Source organism: Anopheles coluzzii, chromosome 2 (assembly GCF_943734685.1).
Source record: "Anopheles coluzzii chromosome 2, AcolN3, whole genome shotgun sequence".
Taxonomy (NCBI): domain Eukaryota; kingdom Metazoa; phylum Arthropoda; class Insecta; order Diptera; family Culicidae; genus Anopheles; species Anopheles coluzzii.
The window spans coordinates 124,708,680-124,730,889 of NC_064670.1; the positions used below are offsets into that span (position 1 = coordinate 124,708,680).

Below are 22,210 nucleotides of genomic sequence, written 5' to 3' on the forward strand. Positions count from 1 at the left end.
CAGAGTCGAGAGGTCAACAAAGGCAATTCAGTTGTGAGTCAGAAAAGAAGCGGGTGCGTGGACCTCGGGCGAGTGCGGATTCGAACCGAAGACGGTGTTCACGTTATACGCTTCTCGAAAAGGGTCTCGGTTGTTGCGTTTTGTGGTGAATGAATAGCGCTCGTTCTGTGTGAAACTGCGTGACTCGGTGTGTTCATTTCGCTCGGAGGAGCTGTCAAACGCGCCAGAGCTTGTTTATCTGCTGCTGCTGCTGCTGCTCCTGCGAGACGTCTACATCATCGATTTTTTCCCCACATAGTACGCGCACAACGACGCACACAGATCTCGGGGGTTTGCGGTTTTGCGAAGGAAAAGTGGCGTTTTCGCGACCCACACGCGTTTGTAAAGTCGATCGGGCGCGATAGTGCAGTGAGTGTTTTTGTGGGGGTGAAACACGGGTGATAAATCTTCCCCCTCCCCCTCAAAAGAAAGGAGAAAGGTGCACGATGCTCGGCAAGAGCCCCAGCAGCGGGAGCACCAAAGTGGATCACACAAAGAAATAGATCAAGAGCGCGGAAGAGCACACGGAGAGGAGAAGGGAAGGGTGCAGTGTGTGCGTGCCTGTCTGTGTGTGTGTGTGTGTGGATAGAAGAAGGCAGGCCAGCTGTTTCAGAAGACGCAGTGAAGGAGTGGCGGCGGCGACGTTGTGCAAACGAGGCACACATGAGCGCAGCGGGGAAGAAGAAGCACACGTAAGTAATGAATGGGCGAAACTGCGCTGCGGGGGAGGGGGGGGGAAGAAGGTTTATGGATAACGGATCCAAGAATATATATGCACAGGGGGGGTGGGTGGATGGCACCCCAACCCACCCTCAGGCGAGGCAGCTGTAACACAAGCAGCAGCAGCAGCACCAGCAATAGTAATGTACGTAACTACGCAAAAGTTTTTCTCGCCGTTTGCGCAGTGAGACCGGGAAGTGGTGTTACGGCAGGCGAGAGCCGCTGCAGCCGCCGCCACCGCGCCTGGGTTGTGGGTGTTTGTTCGTTCGTTCGTAATTCGATTGGTGTGGTTCACCCTGCGCGCCAGCAACACACGCAGCCGGCCGCAGATAACTGTACTGTATGGGTTTTCGCCTGTTGTTTGCCCTGATTCGCTAAAGGGGCATCGCAATTTACCTTTTGGTGTGTGGCCCCTGTCTCCCGGTAGGGGCGACTCACGTCTCGGTCGTAACATTGGGCTTGGCCTACCTGGCAGCCTGGGTTGGTTTGCCCAGCGTGAGCGCAATTGTGATGAGTCAGATACCGCAACCTGTCTGAATTGTTTGTTCTATGATGTGTGGGGAGGGCGGGTAGACGCGCGCACTATCGGAATTTTCGAACCGTTCCGGCCTGTTCTCTTATCAGAAACGTAGCTCGACAGCCGCCCAACGACCAACGCACTGTACAAAAAGGGCACATGTATGTATTTCCAATCGGATTTCCCCCGCCCGTTTGTTCTGTTCGCCTTCCCATGGAGCGCGGTGAGCGATAGGTTTTGTTGAATCACACGAAAATTGCATCAACCAGCAACCAAGCAAGCGCTGCGATGCGAGAGAACGGGCCCCGGACCAGACCGACACACAATGGTGTAGTGTAAATCACCTTTTCCATGCTATTGCCGTTGCTGCTGCTGCCGCTGTGTGCGATGGCCCTGTGCGAAGTGGATCCACAGCGCACGGTAATGATGGAGGGGGTCGTCGTCGCTTATTAACAGCCAGTCGTTGTCGTCGTGGTCGTCGTGGTCGTGGTCGTCGCCGTCGCCGCATCTAGCCACCCGAACACACTACGTTGCGGTGTGCCGTGTTGGAAGGCAGTGTTTAGGAAAAGGTGGAATTTTGCAACCTCAGGGGCTACTTCGGTTCGGTGTTGTTGGTTTGCCTGGAGGTAGGTGCACACTGCACCGCGAGCACCATGAAAACCCGCAGCAAGAAAAAGCAAGGTTGGTTGAAAGGGTATAGGTAGAGTTGCTGGGCACCTTGAAGGGCAACCTTGACCACAGCAGCACGACATCGAATATTCACACTGTGCTTTCAGATTGTATGTGTCTGGTGCAGTTATTACTCTCTTATCGAGGGACACCAGTACGAGGAGATTGTTTACCTATCGGTGCAGCTTACAAGTGGACAGAGAGGACTGGAGTGTGTATCTTCGGGCTTGTCGAAGACATCTTCCTATTGTGTGAAGACAGTGCCCCAATGCATGCCCACTTATCTGTCCTTCTCAGAGTTAGTAGGTCGGTTTCGAATCGGTTGATTGGTTGCGTGTAATCTTCCATATACCACAAGCACGCACACACACACGCGGGTTGCGGCGGTATCTGTGGTTCGAAACAGGCCCCAACTAAATTGGTATCTACTGTGGGGGGATTCACCGCCACACACTGTACTGTGTGTATGTGCAGAAGGCTCTCCCGCAGCGAGGCGACCGGTTTTTGGGCTGCGGCTGTTATCACCTTTTTTTGTTACTTTTATTCAAACGAAAAGCACCATGCAACATGTGGTCCTATGTGCGTGTTATGTTGTTTCGCGAGCGGAAATGAGCTCTGGGGGACTTCTGTTTAAACAAACAGCGACACCCTGCCCTGGTGTTTGTTCAGCGGAGCCGTTTCTAACCGTCTTTCTTCGTTCTGTCTTTCTGTTTTAGCTCTGTTTAACGGCACAAAAAGTGGCAAAGCACCACCGGCAACAACAACGCCGCCCCAACCACGGTCAACCATGGACAGTGCAACCGGGTCCGGTCTGATGGAGGAGTACGATCTGATGAAGCAGCAGAAGTACCGCGTGTACATCTCGAACATAGATAAGGCGCTGAAGAACTTTGAATACTCCAGCGAATGGGCCGATCTCATCTCGGCCCTCGGCAAGCTGAACAAAGTGATCAGCTCGAACGCACAGTATCAGATCATTCCGCGGCGGATCAAAATATCCAAACGCCTGGCACAGTGTATGCATCCGGCCCTGCCGTCTGGCGTTCATCTGAAAGCGCTGGAATCGTACGACGTCATCTTTAGCAACATTGGCGTGGAGAGGCTTGCCTCGGAGCTGTTCATCTACAGTGCGGGGCTGTTCCCGTTGCTAGGCTACTCGGCGATGAACGTACGGCCTACGTTGCTTTCCATCTACGAGAAGTACTTCGTGCCGCTGGGTGAGAAGCTACGACCGGCGCTGAGCGGGTTCCTAAGTGGAGTGTTCCCGGGCCTGGAAGCTGGACAGGATCACTTCGAGCGTACCAACCAGCTGCTGGACAAGGTGTGCATCGCTGTGCAGCTCGAATGTTTCTACACCTGTCTGTGGGAGTGCATCGTGACGAATGCGTCCGTGCGACTGCCAGCCATAACGTACGTGCTGGAGCATTACGACAAGAAAGTGCCGTGCGCTGCGCAGCGCGAACTGATGGGTAGCAGCGCGGAGCTGATGGTGAATGGGCTGTGCAGTTGCCTGAGCGATGCTGTTATACTGGTGCAGCGCAATACGCTGGAGTTTCTGCTGCTGGCCTTTCCCATGCACGATCCACTGCTGTCGGAGATGTACACAACCCGGCTGGTGAAGACGGCACTGAATACGATCTTGCGGCGGGATATGTCGCTGAATCGGCGACTCTACTCCTGGCTGCTCGGATCCGACACCAGCATGGGCAAACATATGCAGGGAGCGGCAACCGTAGGCACAGCAGCCGCCTCGCAGGGAAGCTCCAGCGAGCCGTACGATCCGAACACGTACTTTGAACGACATGCCAAAAAGCGCTTGATAGCCGCTTTCAAGATGGTGCTAAAGGAAAGCATTGCGCACACTCCGGTCGATCTGAGCCCGTATCGGATACTGATATCGCTGCTAGACAAGGCCGAAATAGGGCTGCGCATTCTGGACGATGTGCTGTGTGACATTATTCGTGCAATATCGCTGTGCAACGGCAATCTGGAGGTGCAAAAGTCGGCCAACTTGCTGTTCTCGACGTTTGACCCGGCCTACATCTGGAACTACATGGCGCGGCTGTACCGCGAAGCGGCAACCCGACCGGAAAGGCAACGAACCGACACGGATCCGATACGGATCGATTCCGGTCCGGCCACCACGGTGGAGGTGTGTCATCTGACCGAGTTCCTGCTGGAAACGCTCTCGCTGGAGATGTACAACGAGACCACGCGCGTCCATCTGCCCAAGTTCCTACTGTCGCTGATCCGCATGCTTACCACGTACGAAAGCAACATGCACTCGATTGAGGTGGGTTCGTCGTTGCGGTTACTGGTAAAGATCGTCTCCAAAATCCAGCCCATGATCATGTCCGAGAAGGTGCTGGATCTTTCGATAAGCAGGGGGACCAGCGCAACGCCCCAGAATGGTAGCGGGCTGCAGAGTGGTGAGGCGGCGAAAGAGTGTAACAATCTGGAAAAAAGCAGCAGTGATTCGAAAATACACGAAACCTCTCTGCAGGTGATGGAAAATGGACCCTTTCAGCGGTCCAGCTCCAGCCAGGGACTGCATAAAAAGGGCAGCAGTGGAGGTTCGGGAGGATCGGGCAGTGGAAAGTACAGCAAGAAGAGCAAAAAGTCCAAGTCATACACAAAGCTGAGCGAGCTTAGCTCAAGCCGGGAGGGCTCACTGAAGGGTAGCAAAACGAAGATCAACCGGGCAGAGTCGGAGCTGAAGATTACTGGAGCGAGCTCGACGCCAAACTTGGAGAACGATGTCGCCGGTGTGAATGGCAGCGAGTTGGCAAGTGGCGCCGAAGAGGACACAATGGAGAGGAAACGGTTTAGCTGTAGCAGTAGCAGCAGCACTAGTAGCAGCAGTAGCAGCAGCTACAGCAGTAATTCCAACAGCACTCGAAGCCGCAGCAGCACTGGCAGTGTAGCGGAGGAAGCGGGCGTCGCGGGGAAAGGAATCATCATACAGGTGCAACCCTCGGATGCTGGTTCCGTTGGTTCGGCGATCGCGCAACTACCCGACTGTCCCATTCTGGATCGCTGCATACGACAGTATGTGTCGTTTTTCGAGCTGTACATCTGCCGGAAGCTGCTATCGCAAGTGGACGGCTCCGGCGGAGAGCATGTCAGTCTGCAGGATAACGTTATTCTCAATGCAAACGATCCCGCTGGTGGTTTGGCGTCTGCGAACGATCAGGACCTGGTAGTGATAAACACGCTGATTTGCGAGCTGGAAGAAGTGTTTGAAACACTGCTGACAAACTCCCAATCATCACGCGTAAAGCTGACTGCCATGTTGGCCCAATCGGTGGAAGGACGCTCCAGTGCAACTGGTACGAAAACGCCGAACAGAGAGCTGAACCGCAAGCAGGAGTATGAAATAGCGCAGCTGGTGCGTGGCAATGAAAAATTGTCCCGCGTGTCGCTTACTTCGATCAGCGAGTCGCTAAGAAACGCACTTAAGCTAGCGTGCAATGTTCTGACGGAAATGTCATCGTTTCCCAGCTACCGCAATGAAACAGGCAACACGGAGCGATTGGACGATGTGCCCGGCTGGCTGAAGGCATTGACCGTGCTGGCGATCTTTGTTAACGATCTCGATACGCAACTGTCGGCGGCGCAAACGCTAATCGATATGATTGGGCTGCTGCGAACGAACGGGAAGAAATCTTCCAAGGATTCCGGCAACGGTAAAACGATCGTGCTCATGATGCCGCTGTTGAAGCTGTCGCACGTAAACTGCCTGGAAAGGCGCACGAAAGTGTTCCAAGTGCTGACCACCATGCTTTGGGACTATCTGGATGCGTCGCGACCCGAGGCACGCGCCATTAGTTTGCTGCTGTATCGCATACACAATTGCCTGGACAGTCGTTTTACGGAGGACGTCATCATCAATCGACTGCTGGTGCCGCAAACCCTGTTTGACGATGATGAAACGGCCGAGGCGCACTATCGCGGTGTGGTGGAGCGTACGGTACGGCGGAAGGATCCGTCCGCCCTGCACGCCCTGTGGCAGACGCCGGTGCTGGCAAAAACGGAACTGAAGATTGATTCAGAGGGTTTCCGCAAGTTTCAACTGCTGTGGAAGCTCGGCCGTGACACGTATCACGGGAACGAGTTTGAGAAGCTGCTCTTCTTGGTGCTGGATTCGCTCACCCTGCCGCGGAATGTGTCGATTCAGGTGAAAACTGCCAACTGGTTGCGGGAAGCGCTGGTGCGTGGAGATATAGGACGAATCTTGAAGTTGTTGCTGAAGATTCTGCTCAACGAAAGCACGAAACGTTTGAGCGTTTTCTGCCCGAAGCGTTTGCGTGGTACGGGAGGAGAGTTTGAGGACGGTGGGGCAGCAAACGGTGGTTCGGTGAGCGAGTGGGAGAAGGAGCTGCTAGCCGACGCGGATGTGCAGCTGAATCAGGCTTGCTTTGCGGTCAGCTCCGAAGACGGTCAGATACGGTACCATATGGATCCGGCGGCCGGATTGGGCAAGAAGCGTAGTCCGATCAGATCGATTCAGAAGAAGATATTTGGTGTCTCGATTGGCGGTGGAGGCAGTGGAAGCTCGAAGGGAGGCGATCCGGGACGTTCCAGCGCTCCCGGAAGCAGTGGTCAGTTGATCGTGTCCAATTACGTGACGAACGAGAGTGTTGGAAAGAAGACGGCTCAGCAATCGTCCGAGCTGGGAGACGACGGAGGCCAGTATGGGAAAATATCGGTAATTATAAATCCACTAGAATCGGACCAACTGCCGGGGTGTAGCATTGCGGGTCAACCGTCGAAAGGCAATGGAATGAGAAATAGATCCAACTCTATGGGTCTTTTGGCGGCGGGTGACATGGACAGCGGTATATCGGAACCGAGCTCACTGGCTACCCCCGGCGGTAGTTCGTCCCAGTTCGGCAAGAAGGAATTCCATCGATCAACATCCGACCTCGATGACACGAACGACAGTGAGTCGGATTTTCCAGGCCATGGGCGGGGAAAGCAACGAAACGGTCGATTACGAGGCTCGGAGGGATACGTCGATAACGAACCAATCAAACGGTACGTGGAGGACGGTCCAATCGTGGACTTTATCAGCAAATCAAGCGACCGGTTTCGGAATCGCAAAACGTACCTCATCTCGTCGGGTAATCTTTCTGGAGCGGGTGAAGATTCGCTACTTTCTGGATCTTCCTACACGCTGACGAATGGACTGTCACCGTCGGTAAATGGAACCATAACGACCGACGAGATCACGAACGAGGATGGAAGCATCACGATGACCACAACCACCACCACCAGCGCGTCGGGAGATTATACAGGCCACGAGGAGGACAAGCCCGCACCTAAGGTGACGTTCACACGCATCAAAAGCTGGCGGAACGGGAACAAACTGTATCCCTTCCATACGCACTTTCTCGTGTACGAGTCGGTGTTCAACACGAAGCAGGTGCTCTACACAATCGAAACGCTGCGAAACATCCTCACGAACGATGCTCGCTTCTTTCTCTGCCTCTCGGTAACGACGTCCGTCTCGAGTGGACACATCAAGTCGTTGCTGCTGCGCCACCGGCGCAACATCTTTGGCAAGGGCTTTACGGAGGCACGGGACGACTCGGAGCATCAGCATCTGTACCGTGGAAGCATGTACCTGGAGGTGATCCTCACCGTGCTGCTGTACTACACGCGCAGCTACCAGACCGATCAGGGTAGAGACGGCAAGGGAAGACAGCCCTCGCGTGACGATTTCAACACGAACGCAAAGATCCAGCTCGAGTGCATCGAGCTGATGACCACGATCTTCGGCGAACTGCTAGCCGTGGTGCGAGATGTGGGTAAAAATCTCGCCAACTACGTAGCGGACCTGCTGGAGAAGTGCAAGGTGCAGAAGATTGTGCTGTACTGCTTGGCGTCGTCGGTGAACTACTTCTCAAGCCCCGGTGGGTATACCTGTCCCGCGGACGAGGTTCTTCGCTACAGCGATCCGGAAAGTACGCGACAAAATGCGGAAGCATATCAGATAGAGCTGTTGCGCTTGCTGCTTGCCGTTTTGAAGCTAGAGCACGAAATTACACTCCAACGCGCGGATGGAGTCGAGGGAGCACCGACAACCGGAGCATCCGGAACGACCAGCGTTGGTGGCTCTTCCACGGCAGCGGCCAGCAAGAGCGGTACAACCACCAACTCGAGCGCTTCGCCCACGAAAGTGGCACCGGAAACGAAGCGTACCTATCGATACGCTCCGAACTTGCTGCTCGCCCAACAGCCCATGTTCCTGTCCACTATCCTGTCCGCACTGGCGTGCGATCGGTTGCAGCACGTGCACAAAAACTGGACCGATATGATAACGGCCTGTTTGACCTGCCTGCCGCCCGGCAATCTTACCAACATCGTGATCAGCGTCATTCACCAGCTGTGCATCAACCTGGACCGGGTGACGCGTCGCGACCGCATTCTCGTGCAATCGATTGACTATATCGTCTCGCAGCTGGAAGCAATCACCGTTCTTGCCCACTACTGCCTATTAGATAGCTCGCAACAGATTTCCCTAGCCAGTATGTTCAATGCGTCGACCGGTTCGAGCAACGGATTGACGGCTGCAGCCGCGAACCAGTCGGGCCAAATCATCAACAACATAATGAACGTGTTCCTGTCGTACTCGTCCTCGCTGTTGAGCGGTGGCATCAATCAGCAGGTGAAGAAGAGCCACCAGGAGGTAGCTAAAGCGGCGATCCTGAGCCATCTGCCTCGCATCATCATCACCATCGCAACGCTTTGGGAGACGAGCATCAGTGAGTTCCGGCGGGTGAAGCATCAGCTGCTCGAGTTCCTTAGCCCGATCTCGATGCACTACGGCACCAACTTCCTGACCGCGATCGCTGTTGCCTGGTATGAGCGAAGCAATAGCGATGCGACGACGTCGACGACGGGCAAGGCGTCATCCTCCACGTCGGTGGTGGGGGCAGACGGGGGGGCGGGCAGTGAAGCGCCGGATGTGGATTTCTTTGACATTATGTCCAAAGCGCTGCCCCAAGCGAGCGACAATCAGCTGCTGCTGGTGAAACTGATCACCGGCATTCGGATCATGTCGGTGGATTCGTTCATTCAAACGATGCATCAGGTCATAAAGAGTCCACCGCCAATCTACCAGCCTCCGGCGGGACTCAACCTGGAGGTGAGCGCACTGGAGCTGCTGTACTTCTTCCTCATATCCGGTGTCTCACCTGCTCAGTACACAGACTGCTGGAGTTCGTTGTACGCGCTGCTGAAAGACTGTTTGGCGCTGCAGATAACGGCCCAGTTTGTGGCACTCTCGATACTGAACGAGTTCGTGCAGCGCTGTCCCACGATGCCGTTCTCGGACAAGAAGGATCTGCGCGATCTGCACGACGTGACGTCGCGTCTGGTGGAAGCGGTTTCGAACGTGGCCGGCTCCTGTCTCGAACAAACCACCTGGCTAAGGAGGAACCTCTCGGTGAAGGAGGAGTTCAGTTCGATCGAAAGCACTGGCAAGGATGGGCTGCTGATGCCGTCCAGCCAGCACTACTCGATACAGGCACAGTCGATTTTGGCCTCCCTTCTAGCGTCCCTGCTGGACGTGGCGTTCAGCTCGCAGGAGAAGGACAAGGTGACGACGATCGTCACCGGTGTCATGTACAATATTGTGCCTTACCTTAAAACGCACACCGTGAAGAACATTCCGACGTTTCATGCCTGCTCGAATCTGTTGGCTAGCTTGAGCACGTATCAGGTAGATGTAGTTAACAATAGTGGTTGGTAGTAACCGTTATCACACCCACGGTTTTATCTTGTTATAGTACATTCGGAAAGCTTGGAGGAAGGATGCGCTCGATCTGCTGCTGGATACGGCTTTCTTCCAAATGGACAGTCGCTGCTTGCCGTACTGGAAAACTATCCTCGATAGTTTGATGACCTGTGATAATACTACCTTTAGAGATCTTATGAGTAAGTACGCGGCGCAGGCGTGGCGCGATCTTCAGCAAATGGCCAATGCACATTCTAACAAAACGTCGTTGCTCTCTTCCCAGATCGTTTACCATTAGCACAGACGGGAACGCTGAATATATTTACGTCCAAGGAGCAGGAATATGAACAGCGTGCCCTGCTACTGAAGCGACTCGCTTTCATCATTTTCTGCAGCGAAGTCGATCAGTACCACAAATATATGCCGGAAATTCAAGGTAGCGTATTCGGGAAAAGGATATGGCCAATGATGGTGAAAGTTTTTACGAATTGCGATGCTGTGTCTGTTTGATTGCAGAGCAACTTGCCAACAGTTTGCGATTGCCCCAGGTCGTACCGTTGATTCAGTCGGCGGTGTTCCTGTGCTTCCGGGTGCTGCTGCTGCGTATGTCGGCGGACCACGTGACCAGCCTGTGGCCAATCATTATTGCCGAAATGGTGCAAGTGTTTCTCTCCATCGAGCAGGAGCTGATGACGGACACGGAAGAATTTAGGTATGAGTTGGGTTGGGGAACCTTTAGGAACAGTTTCTTCTCTACGCTTCGATGTGGATCTTTTATGGTTTAACAAATTTGTGTTATTTTTAAAATGTAGTGTTAATCCTTCTGTTCGGTTCTATCGTACTATCGGTTCTATAGTTTTGTTTTTAGATATTTTGATTTCACATTTACTTTTGTTCTTTTTTCCTGTAACCTCCTATTTGTTGTTGGTGCGCGGGACCCCCGGATTAGCCGTGGCGTCTGCATTTATATATTGTTTTTAGTGGTTGGTTATTACATTCTCGGGCGTACTCAGTTCACTATCGATTTGCTGACTAAATATGCGCATTTTCTCTTTGTCTTTTTCCACTGTTTTCACATACACCAAAACCAAAAAAATCACTGTTCCTTCATTGGTTGTTTGTATTTCGTCATTTGAATACTGAAACACCATCATCCCCCAACCTTGCAATAACAGGTCCCAATCGAGGTAAGAATGACATGAATATGCACACACAAAAAGCCAAAAGCGACACACACACGCTCACAAGACACAACCACAAACGCACATTTGTGGTTATTAATCGAAAACATACTGCACGAATCGGGGACGAGGGGTCGGGATCGTGGCCATGACAACGCAGTGTATTTCGAAGGGATTATAATTGTAGTTTAGAAACAGAGGGCGCTCGACAAGAGTACATGTTAGTGATGCTTTCTTATTTTCTATTTTGGGGTCAACTCTTCTCAGTCAACATATTCGCATGCTGTCGGGACTGGATACGGCCTGGGTCACGAACACAAATAACGGGCTCTACTCGTACGGGCATCCGCACTGGCGAATGGTGCAGCTGGAGACGGCCAAGTTGCTAGAGTTGGGTTGCGTTTTGCCGGCCACCATTTTGCCACACTTCCAAATGTAAGCAAAAGGGTTACACCTAATACCGTAGGATCTTTGAGATTAATTTGTGCGTTTTGTTCTCCCTCTTCCTCGTCAGGTATCGATGGGCATTCGTCAGCAGTCAGAACGAGAACCTCCACAAAACGGGCGGTTACGATGAGAAGAAAATGGCCTTCATACCTCACGTCTCGAGAATATCTCAGTTAATGGACCTTCGCTACACATCTCACTCGCCGGTAAGTAGTCTCAGTGCGGCATCTTCCAGGCATTTTAATTCAATATCTGCATGTCCTCCCCACGACAGAAAACGCAAACGACCAAAGGCAAGCACATAATGCTGACCTGCCAGTCGATCAACACGCTGCAGGACCTGTACGGCTTCTTCTCGACACTCTCGATGCGCTGGCCCTCGCACATCTCGTACAGTGACACGGAGAAGGACACGAAGCAATGCTTGGAGGAGGTAGAGCACGTACTGGCACTGGACTTTCTGGAGAAAATCCCCTCGACTAAATAGTAGCAGCAATCTTACTTCTAGTAATAGCAGTTCTTACAGATAAAAGAGTGAAAGAGAGCGCGAGCGAACAGCAGGGACACGCACACTGGTTTAGCGCCAGTCGACGACCACGCAATCCATCACCATTCGAAACCGATTCGTGATTTACTTCAGTATTTTTTTGTAACTCTCCTCGAGTAGAAGCAGTAGGACCCATGGCAGGCCAGAGTGTGCTCGTAATTTGCTGTAGTGTAAGTGCTCCGTTCTTTCCCTCCCCTTTGGTGAGCTCCATTTCTCATAGTCAATTCGAGAGCATTGATCCTGTTTCCGACAAAGAGTGGTGAATCCTTTGGCAATTCTCTACGCTGATAAGATTAACATAATTTAGTATTTCGCGCAACCGAAAGGCACGAACTGAGTAGAAAGCCGGTTGTGCCGGCCTTGTACGTGTGTGTGTGTGTGTCTCTGCGTGTGTCTAAGTATGTGTGTGAGTGTATATGTTTATGTGATTTTAAGATATTACGACCATATTTGACCTATCAATGTTTCTAAATATTCGTCTATTCGAGAGAGAGAGAGGGGCACGTGTTGGTTGAGAGATATTGGTAGTGTGAAAATGCAATTGCGAGGAGTAGTGCAGTGGGGGCGGTATGTGCGGATGTGTGTGTGGCGGAAACGAAGTGTGATGTTAACAAGTAAGGTCAAGATAATGATAACCGTTAGACGAATGTTGTATGTATGCTTTATCTATAGATGCAAGAAGTAATCGGAAGGGCGCAGAAGAATGTTATCGTAATTTATGATTGATGCGTTAAGCAAAGAATGATTCAATAAAATGATCAATAAAAGCTGTTTCAAATACATTTTTATCAAAAAAAGGAAATTAATTACTGTTTTAAACGTTCTTGTAAGTTCTGCAATACGATCGTCAACAGTTTTTAGCGGATGATCGTAGCAGCAAGACACCGCCGCGATCGCGACATGAAGCACTGAACAAGGCAATATAAATACAACCAGTATTCTTACCCCCTCCCCCCACAACCAGTTAGCAAGGGAACGAGAAACGGGCGAAAATCACACTTGCCGTGCTGTTGGTGGCCGTGTTTCTTCTTCACAATTTCCCGATCGGTTTGCAGAACAGTTGAGTAAACACATCGCCGCTGCGTACCCTTGAACAACGGCAGGTTGGCAACGGCGGAAGTGTTGGCCTGTTCCGAAGCAAAATGCTTCAACAATTTAGTGCAAAGCGACCTGTCTTCTGCGAGGAGGGTTGATGCGAAGACACACACAGGGGTACGTGCACGTATCCATGACGACAAGACAACACACCACGCGCCGCCCGTAGCACGAGTGCTTTCGTTCGTTTGTTGTGTGTTTTTGTGCTCGCTCTTATCAAAATCAGTGTAGTAGCGTTGAATTCGTCATCCGATAAGGTGTGTGCTAAAGGTTCGGTAGAACATCACCGCAGCAAATGGTTGCAAAATGTACACGAAACAGAACAAAATCTTCTCCCATTTTTGGCACCAAATGGTTCCATTTTTGGCCGGGTTGTTGATTTTTTCGGTACATTTTACATGCACCGTTGAAGCGAGGCCACAGACCGTGAGCAGTAACGGGAACAATACCAGCAATGCACGGTTCGGTGCCCACGGTAACAAGATCACACTTCTGTTGCTGCTTTGATCGCTTCTAATTTAATTGTTTTTTCCTTCTGTCACTTCTCAGAATACGCCTACGTGTCTAGTTGGCCAATTGTGGACCGCAAGCTTGGGTCGGTGTCGGCCGTCGCTCTGGATGGCGATGGCAACGTTGTCATATTTCATCGCGGATCCCACGTATGGCAGTTGAGCTCGTTCGACACGGAAAACCGATACCAAGAAGCAACAGGTGGTCCAATAGCGCAGCAAACGGTACTCAAGTTTAACCGCAACACGGGCGAACTGCTGCAGCAATGGGGTGAAAACCTGTTCTACATGCCGCACGGACTAACGGTCGATCATGAGCAGAACTACTGGCTGACGGATGTGGCACTGCATCAGGTGTTCAAGTTCGATCTGAACCACTCGACGACGGAACCAGTGCTCACACTCGGCACCCGGTTCGAACCCGGCAACGATGCGTACCACTACTGTAAGCCAACGGCCGTGGCGGTGCTGAAGAGTGGCGAGTTTTTCGTCGCCGATGGTTACTGTAACGGGCGTATCGTGAAGTACTCGGCGGAAGGCATACCACTGCTGTCCTGGGGGCGCAATTCTTTCGTGCTAACCCGCTCCTTTACACTCCCATCGGGGCAACCAGTGCCGGCGAGCTTTTTCGCCATTCCACACGCACTGGCGCTGGTGCCGGATCGTGATCTGTTGTGTGTGGCCGATCGGGAGCAGGGGCGGGTGCAGTGTTTCCACACGCGCAATGGCACGTTTCACTCGCAGTACAGCAGCCCGGAGATCGGCAGTCGGCTGTTCAGTGTGAAGTACATTTCGTCCGACGGTGGACTGCTGTACACGATCAATGGTCCACAGTTCGTGCTGAACCCGGTTCCGGTCGGTGGACACATCATCGAGATGGCAAGCGGTAACGTAATAGGGCGATTTCAACCCAACAATCCCAAACACGCGTTTAGCAATCCACACGAGCTGGCCGTCACGGACGATGGGTCGGAAGTGTACGTAGCCGAGCTGAATCCCCAGATGGTGCACAAGTTCCGTCTGATCTCACCAGCACGACCCATCGGCAGCACAACCACTACTACCACCGTGAAGCCCGCAACAAGCGTGACCCGCAACGAAGGTGAGAATACGCCCGAGAATGGCCGCTTTGCCGGTGCGTCCGGAATGAACAGTGCCCTGACCGCTGGTTCGATTGGAATATTCTCCATTGTTAGCACACTGATCGTGACCAGCCTGCTGGTGATACTGATGGCCCGCGTCATTTGCTTCCGAACGGGGCAGGGATCCTCCTCGCGCGTTGACGAAGTGCCGCTGAGGAATATGGGCGACGACGAGGGCTAGAGAGGACGACCGTGCACCGCACTTTTTGCTTTCAGAATTCAATTCTGCTTTCCCCACAAACTTACACAAACACTACTTACAGAACGAGAGCTGTGATCTAGCGAACCGCAACCGACGCACACTGGACTACTTAGATTGGACTGAACTTAGCTGTAACTTAATTAATGTAGCACGCCCAGGTGCAGCTTTTTTTTACTTCTACCAGTGCAGAGAGTATTTAATAATATTGATAACAATTGTTTATTTAAAATATATAACAAAACGGACGAACGGGCCCGTCAGTGTCAGCTAAAGGCTTTAAAGCAGCGGCACCCGCGCTTGTGTGTGTGTGGTCATTTATAGGCGGTGATGACATGGTTCCGCGGTGAAAGGTACGGATCGAACAGAACCTCTATACGCGCATTGGTGCCTGCAAAGAACTCGAAGGACAAATTAAAAGATTGTTCCCGGGGAAGGGTTGAATTGGTCGTTACCTTGTTCGAGTAGAAACAACCAACGATCGTACAGGACGATCGTTTCTATCAGTGGAGCAAACATCAGTCTTATCGTGTAGAACTTTACAACCTCTTCCCATCGGCTGAGCCGTGATTGTGTTGCCGCCGAGTGGACATCGCTCTCCGGCACAGTGATCCCCAGTCCATCGACCGCTCGTTGGCAGTATTCGGCGAAGCTTACCTCCGTCGCCCTGATGCCACCCTTCAGCCCGGCATGCTTTAAATCGGGACGCAAACGAACGATAATACTTTCGATCGCAGCACGGTAAGCGTGTATCTTAAGCTCGTGATAATCACCACTCAGCCTTTCCCGGTACTGCTCAATTGCATGGCAGGCCATTTCACGCGCTTCATAGCTTAGGATGAGATTAGTACGACGACAAAAGTCGCTTAAAGGGAATCCGTACTCCTTTGACTCGCCTTTCGATATCGAACTCTCGCAGGAAAGCTTCATGTAGCAGCAGCAAACGAGCTTAATGAAGCGACATTCGTGGCAGGCAAGAAAGAGGCGCAACAAAGAGGGCGCTAGATCACCGCACGGATGAAGTCCAATTAGTCCAAATTGGAGTGCATCGGGATGTTGACCTTTTTCGATGTTTAGTGCATCCCGCAGCAGTTGCTCGAAAGCATTCGGGTCAATGTGATCAAGGTTGACCTTTTCGTGCAGATGGACCGGGTGTGGTGTGGTGGGGGTTGTGTTTTGCAGCTTTGGCTCGAGTTTTACTAACCGACGCCAGAGTTCTGCGTCCTTTAGCCTGTCGAGGAAGTAGAGGACGAATGTGAGCAATCATATTTTGTTTTCGTTTGGTTTTTCCTATACCTTGCCGCTTGCACGAATGACTCATTCTGTTCGAGACAGCACACGCGGAAACCAAATCCGTAGGCAAGCGTGCGTGCTAGATTCCCCTGTCCCGAGCCAATATCGACCAGCGTGCGGCAATTGTTTTCACGCGAACAGTTAGTGGCAAACTGCTCTATTTCGTGACGCTTTTTCAGTTTGACCGACTTATGAAACAAACTAGATTGTTTGTAATAAACACAGTTTGGGTCGGTTGGGTGCTTTTCGGTGGTCTTAGGTTTGCTCCTAGTGTGTACTAATCGGCGGAAAAGCGATCGCAGGGTAAGCACCGTCAAAGGCCACACAGTTGTTTCTGTGTTTCTGCTCTCAAAGGACAGGAGAGCTGGAAGATGCTCGATCGGGATGGTACTGAAACAGCGAATCCAGCTCGAAGGTAAACTGTTCCAGTGATTCAGGTGGAAGAAATCCTACGATAGAAACATGAAATGAGAGCAAAACCACGGCAACAATCACGCTCTGTATCTTACCACAATGTACGCATCGATAATAGGCCTGTAGAGATCCACAATTTTCCTAGATTCACTGATTTTCTGCTGCAATTCTGCCTGCAAACGTGGATTGTTTCCATCCATCGCTTTGTTGTGCTCGTGGCGCTTTGTTTACAAATATGCTGCAGGAGCGAGAAAGGGATAGCTTATGTGCTGTCATTCCGTCAGGGCCCTTGTGTCAGTTCTTTTTTTCCGTGCAGGAATGTGCAATAAAACAGCAAAATGCTATAGGGACAAGGCATAAGATAAGGGCAGATAATGAAAATACTTTCTTTTTTTTAATACAACGTAAATAAGCCTCTTATTTTGGTCAGCAAAAATAAATCTGTAAATTGAGACTGGTACGTTGGTACCCTAATGTCAAAAAAAGATGAAACGTCAAACTGTTGGCACGTTCCAGCACCCCTTCAGCTTGTTGTGGCTGTGTGTGCGCGAAGGAAAATTCCAGCATTTTGCAGTGCGTTGGAGGGAATAAATAAATTCCATAATAATACCACCGTTTCGCCACTGACTTCATTCGCCCACTCGAGCGGCCGTCGAAGGTGCGCATGAACGCACATCCTGGTGAATGTGGCTAGTGTGTAGTTCTGGGTAGAACAAACTCCCCAAAAAAAAGGAATCCTTTCGGAAATTCCGTCAATGTAAAGTTCGGTGTCCATCATCAGCTGATATGGAGATTGTGACAGCGAAGCAATGTGAGGTTTTGTTTACCTGCAGCAGCAAGGATAAGAGAATGTGGTGATCAGATTGCGTGAAACGGCGTGGCACATACACACATCTGCGTCGGATGCACCATTGAAGTGCATCAATCGTGAGCTCATCGTGCAGTTTGGTTTGATTTCCGTTCAAGACGTCAGCGCATTACCGCACTTGACCCGTCGTGGGAGGGGGTGGCAACACAACACAACACAAAACACCCGACTCAAGTGCACGTGGGAGAGAGAGAGAGAACGAGCGAGCGAGAGAGAACAGGTGGAGGAAGGAGTAGATTGTGTGAAGTGTGCTGCTGTTTGTTCTGTGTTGCCCCAAACGTTGTGGTGGGGTGGTGTGTGTGTGTGGGTGGGTGATCAGCATTAGTCGGATTCCTGCTGCAGGAAGAAGCCCACCAAAAGGCCCCGCTACCACGTCGGAGGAGAGGCACTTAGTGCCTGAAGCGCACCGGGTGTTTGGCGTGAAATTTGCGTAAAGTGTGGCTAGTTCTCGGGAAGGAGGGTGGCATTGAAAGGTACCGAGCGAAGTAGGAAACGGTGAAGGAAGGAAACAGCTCAAGTGATAATTATTGATAGCGCGCAAAGTGGCCCCCGCTGCCGGGCTGTGCGAAGCTGGAAATCGAAAGGGAAACGGAATGAAACTGCTCGCGCAGATAATTCCCCTAAGGGTGGTGGTGCTGTAGTGTGAAGGAGAGGCAAAATAAAGGGGGGCCTTTTTAAAGTGCGAGCGTACGAGTGAGATGCAAGATAGGTAAAGATTTGTTACGTAGTGAGAACACGACACGACGCGAGAAAGAATAAGAGAAGGGGGGGCGAGTGAGTGAGTGGCCAAGGGGTGGGTTGGTTGGTTGGTTGGGTGAGTGTTTCGTGCACATGTTGTGCGTATGTTGAGACAGCCCTGCACAAACACACATTCATACATACATCGCGCGCGAGAAAATTTGTGTCCGTGTGAGTGTGTGTGTGCGACTACCCGTGCGAGAGAGAGAGAGAGAGAGAGAGAGTGCGAAAGAGGATGCTGCGAAGAATTCGCCAGCAAAGCAAGCAAAGCCCCAACAGCAGCATCATCCCCAAGGCAACAGCAGCAAGACAAGTGTGACAAGAAGTTGGCTGCTTCACATCGCGGTCGCCGCCGCTGTCCGCATTTGTGTGTTGATCTCGAAGCGTTTGATTCGCTGGGTCGTGTGTCGACGGTCACCGCAGGCCGAAAAGGGGAGAGCGAAAGACCCGTGTGTGAGCGCCACAGTGTTGTCAAAGGTTTCGCCGAGTGTTGTTGGCCGCAAAAGTTCAGAGTGTAGGTTGTTGGTGTGGTGTGGTCTTTCCCTTCGCCTCCGTGGCGTTATCGTTGTGTTGTTTGGTTGTTTGGCTGCTGTCATTGGTACACTCTGAGAGTGGAAAAAGAGCGATTTTTCATGATGAAGTTTGGCGCTGAATTTCCCGCCTAGCGGTTTCAACAAAAGGTAAGTAAGTTTTAGGAAGTGTTGGGGATGTCTACCTTTGTGTTTGTAGAAGTAAAATCGATAAACTGAGCAATGCATGGATGTCGATACGGGAAATAGTAAATGTCCTTTGGTGATGATATCAAGATTAGAACCTCGAATGGCGAATCGGTGCAGCGCATACAGCAGTACGTTTACCTACTACCCCAACAAGACCGGTCCGGGAATTGCACCGAAAAAAGTGAACCAGATCTCCAACACGACGGTACGGTTTTTGCTCTCGACCTGCGCGCTCGAAGCCCCGAATTGAAATGTCCCTGAGCTTGGATTGTGTGCGAACGTGTGCGTTTGTGTGTGTGTTAGTGTGTGTGTATGGGTGTGCAGCAACCCAGAAGTGAACGGCAAACAGTCAGAACTTGTCGAAAACTTCCGTGCACACTTCCAACGGTACCGTTGCTCGATTGTGTTGTTATGTTTTTTTTTGTAATTCTCTCCCAACGAATCTTCGTGCAAAAAAGGAAAAGAGTTGACTTTCCGAACCAAACACATTGATGAAATGAAAGTGACTCCATTACCGGACGCCAGACGGAGGAGCATAAAAAATGGGATACACTATTTGCATACTTGTTGCTTCTTGCCTGACAGCCCCAGCAGCCACAGCATCAACGCTCTGAGATAAGAGAACAATCTCCTTATTCGTCTACTACTCGCACCACACGCCAGTAGTGAGTGCAGCCCGGACAGACTCTCAACTCGCATCTCACCCATCTCATCATCCCCTCAGGCGGCCTCCTCAGCAAGGCCTTTCGCTTTTCTCCGTTTCCACGGCACCCCTAGCCTACCTACCCCCGTCTTCCGATCCCATACATGTTGCGCTATTTGCACAACCTGGGCATTGGGTAGTTTGGCCATTATTAACAGTTACATTTCTGCAGCTACCGCGCACGCTGTGTGACATGCTCTGCCATTCGACCGTTATGGGACGTGAAGCCAAACGAGCTTCAAACGCACACACACACACACACACATATTGAGGCTCTAACGTCACGACCAATTGCTCCCTTTCCCACCATCTAACACCGTCACCATGGTGAACGAATTTCAAGGCCGTTGCGATGTCATGTTTGCCTTCGCTTCTTTTTTCCATGCGCAAACTGTTGTACAGGCCGGCCCCCCGAACACCCACCACCACACAACCCTCCCTCCCTCTCTGGTGTGTCAAGGGGAGTAGGTCGGAAAAATGCTTTCACCGCTGGGAGGAAAAGAGAAAGAGTTCGGTGGGGGGAGGGGCAGCAGAAGCACAAATCGTGTGATGATCCTTGGCGCAGTGTCTTCAGCTTGTGAAGCCCTATCGGCGGCGGAGTACATACAAAAAAAAGGAAAGACGCAAACGCAAATGTTAGAGACTAGGGCCCGCTCTTTCCCTGGTGGCTCCCAAGTTTTACGAAGGCGTGCGCTAATTTATTCACACAGTTTTCCGATTCGAATTGTTTTGGCGGAAGAGAGCTATAAGGAAGAGGGAGGAGGAGGTGTAATTTGCCCTTCGAGAGGAGATGTTGATTTTCGTTTCGTCTGTTGCTTATACTGTTGTAACCACCCAGCCACCCGACCCAAATGATTGCTAATGATTAATGATTAAATTTGCATGTTTTCCTCGTCTTGGGGCATTGTTGGGGAAGTTTTGGTGGTTACTGGAAGCAAGAGAAACAGCTTCCGAGCTCATGGTTTGTTGGGCAAACAGTGAAATAGACATAGACTTGCGTTCGATATAGCGAGTATTATCCTTGCTTTTGGGAGTAATAGTGCTCCTTCGTTGCCCAATAACATCCAGCATGTTATACAATTAGACAACTGATGTACTGCAACAGGCCGGGCACAGGTTGACCGGTAAGCAATGAAAGGAAGGATAACTGCGCCAGGTTAAAAGGTGTTCTACCCAGCTACGATCGATATTCATTTCCCGCTGGCCTCCCAACTGGCACCCAAAGAGAGGTCGCACCAAACCGTGTGCGGTGGTGCACTGTCCCAGAAGATCTTTGACCGTGGACCGTGCCCGTTGTCTTTCGCTCCCCTTGCTCGTAAGTATGCGTGAACCAGTTCCAGATTCGATCGAGCTTCTCCAGTTCAATATCCAAGACTGGTTTCCCTTCTTTGGAGCAACATTTGGAGCGCCCCAGTGTATACAGAGAGAGAGAGAGGAGCGATCTAGAGCCCCCACGATGAAGAAGGAAGAAGTGGCAGTGATCATCGAAGGCACGATCGGAGGAACGCTCGGTGTGTGTGTGTGTGTTGTGGAATGACCTGCCATTCTTTATCGGTGGCACAAGAGGGGGTTGCTTGATATCAGACGCGTTTGGGCGCTTGTAGAGTAGTGGAGAGTTATTCAACCGTTTTTCGCCTTTCTCTGGCCTGCTGGTGGTGGCTTGTGTTTCGCGTACAATCGCAACGAAGCTCATTACACACTGCAATCAACTGGGGGAGGGGGGGAAGGTTTGGGATCGTAAAGAATGAAGCAAAAAGGGAGCGTGGTTAAGAATGGTAGCCCTCTCCCGGCTTGGTCCGGGTGTGTACGCGCGGCTAATGATCGATGATGGATAGGACAGGTTAAAAATGAGCTCGACGCAGCATCTTATCTAGGCGAGTTCGTGCGGCCAATCGAAGAGGAGGAAGGCTCAAATCTCGATTTACCAGTTTCGTCCTCGTCCTCCCTCCCCAAGGGGTGTCAATGAGCAGAATGTGCAAAATCATGTGCGTATGAGGAATGGGAAAGGGCGGCAGTTATTCGTTCGTATGTCTATGATGAGAAGAAGAGCGGCCTTTTATGCTGTTGTATGATGTTTTGTAGCAAAGCCACCCCTCGTTACGATTGTAAACTGACCTCTGATGAGATCTTGTTTCCAGTAGAAGATTTTAATAAAAGCGCCATGTTCTGACGTAGCTCCGGTGGTCGTTTTTGCAAAATTGTATTTAAAATTGTCATATCTTCCTTTCCTTTAATATCCTCGATAAGGACATCACTTGCATGGTGTTGTTGTGGTATATCTTACCACCCTTCACCACAAAATTTTACCACTTTTTCTGGAGATGAAAGATCAAAATTTGTGGTTTAGTAGAAAAAGTTGGTTCCATTTTCCCTTTTTTTACAATTTATTACACCGGCCTTGAAGCTGGTTGGGCCAACAGCTAAGACTGTGTGTGTGAGTGAGTGAAAAAATGCCATCCACAAAACCGCAACACACCCTCGACGTGGGGTGGAAATAATTTATGTTTTTGACACATTTTGTTCTAGCTAGATGGCACAACTCTTACCTGGGGTGCGTCATTGGAAAGATTTTCTTTCCTTTTCTTTCTCTCTGTGTGTGTTTGTTGGGCAATTAAAAAAGTGAAAAATGTCCTTCTCTCGATTGTGTTGCGAAAGAGTGAAAGTGTGTG

At 51.1% G+C, this 22,210-nt stretch overlaps 4 protein-coding genes across 14 annotated transcripts in view; 3 read left to right on the forward strand and 1 right to left on the reverse strand.

The window, feature by feature from the left end:
• The first annotated feature begins 46 nt into the window (after window positions 1-46).
• On the forward strand, window positions 47-12,643 carry LOC120952945 (protein dopey-1 homolog). 3 transcript variants are annotated; one of them, XM_049607077.1, is made up of 9 exons: window positions 47-731; window positions 2,662-9,671; window positions 9,739-9,886; window positions 9,970-10,122; window positions 10,203-10,398; window positions 10,862-10,873; window positions 11,135-11,302; window positions 11,382-11,520; window positions 11,589-12,643. In XM_049607077.1, exons 2-9 carry the CDS (start codon window positions 2,733-2,735, stop codon window positions 11,799-11,801), a joined length of 7,968 nt encoding a protein of 2,655 aa, XP_049463034.1. In that variant the 5' UTR covers window positions 47-731; window positions 2,662-2,732; the 3' UTR covers window positions 11,802-12,643. The 3 variants fall into 3 exon arrangements, with proteins under 3 accessions (XP_049463034.1, XP_049463032.1, XP_049463033.1); XM_049607075.1 differs by lacking the exon at window positions 47-731 and adding an exon at window positions 810-1,957; XM_049607076.1 differs by lacking the exons at window positions 47-731; window positions 10,862-10,873 and adding an exon at window positions 811-1,957.
• A 110-nt stretch (window positions 12,644-12,753) lies between these two features.
• On the forward strand, window positions 12,754-15,093 carry LOC120952938 (peptidyl-alpha-hydroxyglycine alpha-amidating lyase 1). 2 transcript variants are annotated; one of them, XM_040372543.2, is made up of 3 exons: window positions 12,758-13,431; window positions 13,506-14,567; window positions 14,662-14,771. In XM_040372543.2, the coding sequence occupies exons 1-3, from the start codon at window positions 13,263-13,265 to the stop codon at window positions 14,667-14,669; spliced, it is 1,239 nt and encodes a 412-aa protein (XP_040228477.2). In that variant the 5' UTR covers window positions 12,758-13,262; the 3' UTR covers window positions 14,670-14,771. The 2 variants fall into 2 exon arrangements, with proteins under 2 accessions (XP_040228476.2, XP_040228477.2); XM_040372542.2 differs by having other exon boundaries at window positions 12,754-13,431; window positions 13,506-15,093.
• Window positions 15,003-16,853, reverse strand: LOC120952941 (methyltransferase-like protein 25B). Its single transcript, XM_040372545.2, has 4 exons — window positions 16,609-16,853; window positions 16,103-16,548; window positions 15,262-16,037; window positions 15,003-15,197 (listed from the first exon to the last, which is right to left on the reverse strand). Exons 1-4 carry the CDS (start codon window positions 16,711-16,713, stop codon window positions 15,121-15,123), a joined length of 1,404 nt encoding a protein of 467 aa, XP_040228479.2. The 5' UTR covers window positions 16,714-16,853; the 3' UTR covers window positions 15,003-15,120.
• Window positions 16,854-17,027: 174 nt separating this feature from the next.
• The window catches only part of LOC120952937 (myocyte-specific enhancer factor 2), a 52,811-nt gene continuing 47,628 nt past the window's right edge, over window positions 17,028-22,210 (forward strand). For 4 of the 8 annotated variants that reach the window (XM_049607567.1, XM_040372538.2, XM_049607573.1 and 1 more), the window contains exon 1: window positions 17,030-18,799. The gene's annotated coding sequence lies outside the window, so the exon portion shown is untranslated. Of the gene's footprint in view, window positions 18,800-22,210 lie in introns of all 8 variants that reach the window. The other 4 variants (XM_040372541.2, XM_049607570.1, XM_049607571.1 and 1 more) reach the window with 2 other exon arrangements.